The 6884-nt window shown below is 58.5% G+C and overlaps 1 protein-coding gene across 1 annotated transcript in view; it reads right to left on the bottom strand.

Moving 5' to 3' along the window:
- Window positions 1–6243, bottom strand: part of IGSF21 (immunoglobin superfamily member 21) — a 271337-nt gene extending 265094 nt beyond the window's left edge. Inside the window, exon 1 of the mRNA XM_024251582.2 lies at window positions 5821–6243. Coding sequence (XP_024107350.2) covers window positions 5821–5890 — 70 coding nt within the window. The 5' untranslated portion in view covers window positions 5891–6243. The remainder of the gene's footprint in view (window positions 1–5820) is intronic.
- Between the last annotated feature and the right edge of the window lie 641 nt (window positions 6244–6884).

Here is a 6884-nt window from a genome sequence, read left to right on the forward strand (position 1 = left end):
GAAATTGACACTGGACACTCAAGCCAAAAAAAGTAACCAATGAGAACACTATGAAAAAATCGAGGAACACAAGGACTGGGGCTGCTTCAGCGGGTACTCATCGTTACCATGGTTAACACTAGTAACAAGCATCAGAGCCCACGGGACTGAGCTAAAAGTTCTGCTTGTAATGCCTGATTCCACCCTCTCAGCACCCTGGGAGGTAGGTCCCATCATTATTAGTCTTGGGAAACCAACAAAGGATGGTTTCCTGGGGGTCCCAATGGCAAGGGGGACATTCTAGTGATTCTCAGTCTTTGTGACACTCTGCTTGATATTCAGATTCCAGGGCCCATCTTGGGGATGCCTTATCCAGTAGTCTCACCCACCAAGATGTCATGCAATTTGTGTGTTAGGCGGGGCGGTGGGGGCGGGGGTCGGTGTGATTTCCCAAAGCAAATTTAGTATGTGGCCAGAAGATGTAACAAAGGCTGGTGGACAAACCAAACACCAGATTCCTTTCCTGGGAGGGGGCTGAAGTCTGAGTCTCAGAAAAACCCCACCTGCAACCCACCCCCTGCCCACGACCTGTCTCTCCTGCTCTTTTGGGCTGCAGAGGTGACTGAACAGGGCCTACATCTCCAGCCCCATACACACTACCTTTATTTGCTCTGTCCATGGAATCTTGGCCAGGGGTCTTAGTGTACACGAGCTCCCTCCACTCCTGGAGCTCACTGACAGCATAAAGGTGGGTTCCGGGATCTCACCACCCCAATCTTCCCTGGAATTTCATCCTAAAGAAGGACACCTCCTAGGAAGTGATCTCATGTGTTTTACCACCACTGACATTTATCATTCGAAATGAACAGCTTTGCACCCTCCTACAAGTAGTAAGGGCTGCTGTACTCCCTTTCCAGTGATGAAAAAGCAGCTGTCTCTGGATTGCTTCAGACCTGGTTTTGAAACTCCCAGTTCCTCCACTTACAAAAGATCCTGAACCTCCTTTTATTTAAAAAAAGAAAAAACAAGAAGAAAAGAAAAAAGAGAGGAAGGGAACAGGAGTGGATGGGGGAGGAAAGGAGGTGGAGAGGGAGGATGGACAAAATAGATTGTCATTCATCTTTTCGGAAACATGCCCAGTCTCTCGCTGCCCTGGGATGAGGATCACACTCATAGGCCTTGCTCTTTTCAGATGTGCCCTGCCCACAGCAGATGCCTATTCATTCTCTTGGTGATGGCAATAGCTTTCAGGGACACTCCCTCTCCCATCTGTGCAGATGAACACCCTGGCTGATTCTGTTTCAGTGTGGGTTTGGGAAGGAGTCAGGCATCCAGACAGGAGACTGGACACATCCATGTGGCTGGGGTTCAGGAAATGATCACCAGGAGACAGCGGAGCATGGAGGGAGGAAGCACAGGCCAGGGAGTCAGACAGCCCTGTATCTGAATTCTTGCTTGCCATTTAACGACTCGGCAGCCTTGGCAAAGTCACCTAGACTCTCTGAGCCTCAATTTCCTCATCTACAAAATGGACCTCATTTTACTTCTCAGCGTGCTTGTAAGGATTCTCTAAGACAGGAATGATAAAGCATATGGCATGACACCTGGCTCAGTTAGGGCCAGAGAGAGATAATAGCCCCTTCCTCCATCTAAATGAAGCATCAATTTCCCACTGAGCCTTAAACACCATAGAGGCAGGGGACTCCTCTACCAAGCTCAGGGCCGTTTTCCCAATGCTCAGCACTGTGTCTGGCACATAGTGTACAATAAGCATTTGTTGGATGCATGAATAAATGAATTCCTGGTGGCCTGGGGCTATAGCAGAGGCGGGCAAGGTGGTAAGCCAGGCTGTCAACTGCCCAGGTTAAATACCTCTACAGATGCCAGGAAACCCAGTTAATAGAACTAACCAGCCTCCTTTTTGTTGGTCTCTGCCTTGGAAGTCACACACCGCTATAAACCAGGCACCTAACTAAGCAAGTCCCCTAAATTCTTCCACCTCCTTCCCCTACTCCCTCCTCTGCCTATCTTGCCAGAGCGTAGTGAAGTTCGAGTGTGTCTGTGACTGACGTTCTGAAATATCAGAGTAGCCAGGCAGATCTGAGGCATCACTCAGATGACCTGGGTCCTTGTCTACTCACATGCCCTGCCCAGGGGATTCTTTGCGGCCAGAGAGAGGGAAGATTCAGCGGAAAGAGGAGCCTGGGGCAGAACTAGGAGGGAGCGGAAGGAGCCTGTACTTCTGTCATTAACAAGTCTTAAACCTCTGAACCTCAGTTTTCTAATCTGTGAAAAGAAGTTCTTAAATCCATCTTGCAGCATGAATGAAGACTGCGAAGCAGCAGCCAGCATCCTGCTTGACACATCGCAGCTGATCCATATAATCGGGGCTATTGAAAAAACAAAACCCCAGCTACAATATTAGCTGCGGAGGAAGGGAGCAGTCTGAGGTTGTGAAAGACTTGTGTGGAAGCAGCGCTCGATGTGGGCCTCATCCCCAGCATCCACCAGGGCAGCTCTACTTTCCGATCTATCATCTTGCTCAAAGTATTGGGATTTTAGGAGGGTAATAATGTTTCCTCTAAAAGGGTTTTCCTACTTAAAAGAAAAAGAAAAATACGGAAGTTTCAAAACCACCGAAGTGAGTGATCTCCGAGGTCACTCCAGCTCTAATATTCTCTGCACTTAAAACACGAAAATGAAAAACTCCCATTTGCAGAGTGGTTGCAGGGTGGAAGAGGGGTGGAGTTTATGGCTAGGGGCGGGGCCACGCTGGAGGGGCATGGGCGGGGCAGCCTGCAAGGGATTAGGGCCCTTAACTCCCCCGGTTGGGGCTGGGGAAGAAACCCTGCCGCGCCAGAGCCCCCGCCCGGTGGGAAGGGGGCGTGTGAAGGGAGGATAAATATATAAAGTCGTCACACCCGCTCGCGCGCGCACAGCCCCCACAGTCTCGGCGCTGCGGCTGCGGCGGCCCAGCGGAGACAGCCCCTCCATCCCACCCACCTGCTGACACGCGGCTGCGGAGACAGAGAACCCGAGAACCCGCAGGGCCGCCCACCTCCGCCCGCGCAATCCCGGAGACCCCCGGCTGGGGCCGTGGGCTACCCCTAACTGGGGCTGCCCCCACCCTGCTCTCAGCGGAGCGTTTCCCAGGGCTGAACGGCGGCTGAGGACCACTCCTCCATCCCCAGCCCGGCGCCACTGCACAGGCTCCAGTGCAAGACTTCCCAGAAGTGCCCAGGCACGGTTCACGGGGGCTGGAGGAGTTGAAAACGCCCCAGAACACGCCCAGGAGTCCCGAGAAATGTGGGTTTCTCCTCTGGAGGGTCTGATTCTGGGGAGTGGGGAGCCAGGGCAAGGACTTCTGGCCCAGCCAGTGCGAGAGCCAGCGGCCTCCTTCCTCCTGCCAGACCCGACTCTAGCGTCGGGCACCCTTGCTCTGCCACCCAAAGGGGCAGAACCGGCGAGGGCGCTCTGGCCGTGCCCCTCCCCGAGCCGTGACCGCCAGTACGTTCGTGAAGGCCAGCCCGGGTTGCTCCTCTCCGCGCCCTCCGAGGCAGGTGGCCCTGCAAAGCCGCTGCCAGGTGCACCTCTCTCGGCCACCTCCAGGAAGGGCGCCCTCCTCCGGCACAGCCCGCCTCTTGCGTCTCTCACGGACTCTTCTCGCACCCCGCCCCCCATTCTGGGCACAGACTTGGAAGGAGGAAGGAGGGACCCCACCCTCGTGTGCTCTCCTCTGCGGAGAAGAGAGGGCTCCCGGCTGCCTCGGACCTCCCTCTGCGCCCCAGACGCGGAAAGTTTCCCATTCGCGATCCGGGTCTGCGCTCTTCCTTCATCCTGAGCAGCGGAGCTCCGAGGCCGCGCTGGCTCCACCGGCCCAGATGCGCTCACCCTCAGGCACGCCAACCCCCGCCTCCCGCAGCCCGCAGAGGCGGGCAAAGGGATTTGAGGCGCCAGGATGCCGGGTCAGCTCTCCGCAGCCCGGCAGCCAGAAGAACCCTGCTCCCGGGTTCCAGGGAGAGCTCGCAGGGTGGGGTCCTGACGGAGCCAGGGTTTCCCAACAAGCCCTTCCCATCAGTCCTCTCCTTCACCCTGCCGCGTCTCTCTGTTCTGCGCATTCCCAGGGAAAGGGGTGCTTACCTTCTGTCCCCAACCTCCAACCCCGTCTCCCTGCAATGTCCAGGTGAGGGCTCCAGTGCCTTTCAACAAACCCCAGTGCCCTCTCGGCGGCGCTGAAACAGGGACCTCCCCCATATAACCTTTCCCTCTAGAGCCCTCCTCCCAAAGTTCAGGGGGGAGATTTTGATCCACTTAGTAAAGTCTCTTGTTCCAAGGGTAGGGGAACAAAGTACAGGGTTTGCATTCCTTCTGGGTTACACCAACCCCTCCCCGCTCGCTGTCCGGACCACCTTCCGGGCTCAAATTCTGCAGATTCTCCCGTCAGGAGACACAGCACTCCCCAAGGACTTCGGGGTAGAAGGAGTTGGGGTTATTTTTAAGGGAGCACCCCTTCCTGGCAGGCACTCTCAGAGCCTAGGCAGGCACCTCCTGCTGGGACAAGGCTATGGCATAGGACAGAGGTGACGTCCACCTCTATCATCCAGTGGGGCTCGGGGTCGAGACCTTATTGATCATAAAGACGACTTTTTGGCACCTCGCGTCCCTCTCTCCTCCGAGGCGGAGCCAGGCTCTGACTCCAGCCAGGCTGAGGTTGGCACCAGGCTCTGAGGAGGATCCCGGACGCGGACCCTGTAGTCTCGGAGCCTGCGGCTCTTCGCTGGTCCCGCCTCCCTCCCGCCTGGCTTTTAGCCTCACGTTGGCTCTCTGCTCACTGCGCGAAAGGGTTCGGCTCCATTTAAGACCCACTACGCGGCGGCACTGGGCGGGAGGCCGGCCGCGAACCGCGGACCCTGGGGCTGCGGAGCCACCTCTCACTGCCTCCGGAGAACCCGCTCGGCTTCAACCTCCTTCTAGCTGTCTTAGCCTAACCCGGGAGCAAGTCCGCACGGCGGGACACACACACACACACACACACACACACACTGAGCTGCTCACAACTCCCCAGCCTCGGAAGAGTCCATACCTCCCTGCACACAAGAACCACACGCTCCATGGCACGCATACACACACTCCCAGCCCCATGAAGCCCACGACCCCCAGGCACCTGCACCCCCACCCATCCCACATAAGCACACTCCTGCCCAGTGTCACAGTCCCATCTCCTGTGCACACAGAAATAGTAATCCGCTGTCGTACACCCCTAGAGACCTGCACACTCGGGACACGCGTGAAACGCCAAACCTCACATACCCACCCCCTAACACCTCACACCCACAGTGACACAAGCTCACACACTTCACACCCTCACCGGGAAGCTGGCACATGTTCACACCCTCCCCCCAACATTCGCTCACACTCACACACACACCTTCTCCATGTAACTGACACAGACACTCTAACACCCCTCCAGACACTCGCTCACTCACACGCAGACCCCTCACCATCACACACACACGCACACATACACTTGCATCTCTAAATACACTCCCGCACCTTCTCCCCACACAGCTCCTTCCCGGACACCCTCACCCAGAGACACAACAAAGACACACGATTGTATACACACACACACACACACACACATACCCTGGCACAAACCCATGAGCGCTCTCCAAGAGGCGTCCTCCCTCCCTCATCAAGCCAACCAGCTCCACAGACCCCGGGCAGGACCGGTGCTCGCAGCCCGAGCCTCTCGGAGCGACCCCGGCCAGCGCCCTCCCCCGGCACCCCGTCCCCGCGCGCGTTCACCGCCCGGCTCCCGCCAGGCGCCCGCGCACTCACCGCGCGCCAGGTCCAGGATCGCGGCGAGCAGCAGGCAGACGCAGCGGCGGAGGCTCGGGGAGGCTCGCATGGTGCCCGGGAGCTGGCGGCGGTGGCGGGGCGGCGGCGGTGGCGGCGGTGGCGGCGGGTCCTCTCGCCATGGGCTCAGACGCGCTCCTGCCTCCGGCCGCTGGCCGAGGCGGTGGCGGGCAGCGCGGAGCGCCGCGGGGGCGCCCCCATGCCGCCGCGGCCAGGCAGCCCGGGCGCCCGGCTCGACTCGGCTCCGGCTCTGCGAGGCGCAGCGACCCTCGCGCTCTGGGCGTCCCCGGGGCGCGCCGCGGTTCTCGGCTCCCTGGCTGCGCGCGGTGCCCAACGCGGCCCAGAGTCCGAACGGCTGCAGCGCCGGAGTTTGGAGCCGAATCGCGCTCTCTGCTTCGCGCTCGCCTCTCCTGGCGGAGCGAGCACCCCCTCCCCTCGCCCTCCCTCCGTCCCTCCCCCTCTCCCCGCCCCCCGCCCTCCTCGCCCTCCCCTCGCCGCGCTCTCCGCGTATTATACAGACTTTTCTTTAATCCTTTCTGGGCTGTTCGGCTCTCGTCCGCTAAGCCGATTTATTGCAGGGACAAGGAGAGCTCACCCCCTCCTAACCTCCCCTCTCCCCTCACTCAGGTCCCCCCTCACTCAAAACTGGCTTGCTGCCTCCAGCTTCTTAACCCTTACCCAGGTGACCCAACACCCCGCCCTGGAAGCTATGCTTCATCGGATCACCCTTTACCTAGCCCCTCCTATCCCCGGGATTACCATCGCCCTCCCCCCTACTCAGCCTGATGAAAGGAGGCAGCCTCCCTCCCGAGAGGGAAAGATGCCATCCTGGGAGCAGGGCAGGCAGGGTGTGGCTCTGGAGTTCTGGCCTTGCCAACGATGAATGCCCTCATTGGGCAAGATTAAGGGGTTTCCATGTTCTGAAACTTCCCCAATTACGGCTGCTCCTTCCCCCAGGGACCCACGGAAATGGGGTGTGTTCTGTCTTTTTTTCACATGCTGGGATCCAGCCAGGAAGGGTGAGGAACTGGTTGTTTCCTCCTGGC

The sequence above is a fragment of the Pongo abelii genome, chromosome 1, assembly GCF_028885655.2.
Source record: "Pongo abelii isolate AG06213 chromosome 1, NHGRI_mPonAbe1-v2.0_pri, whole genome shotgun sequence".
NCBI classification, from domain to species: domain Eukaryota; kingdom Metazoa; phylum Chordata; class Mammalia; order Primates; family Hominidae; genus Pongo; species Pongo abelii.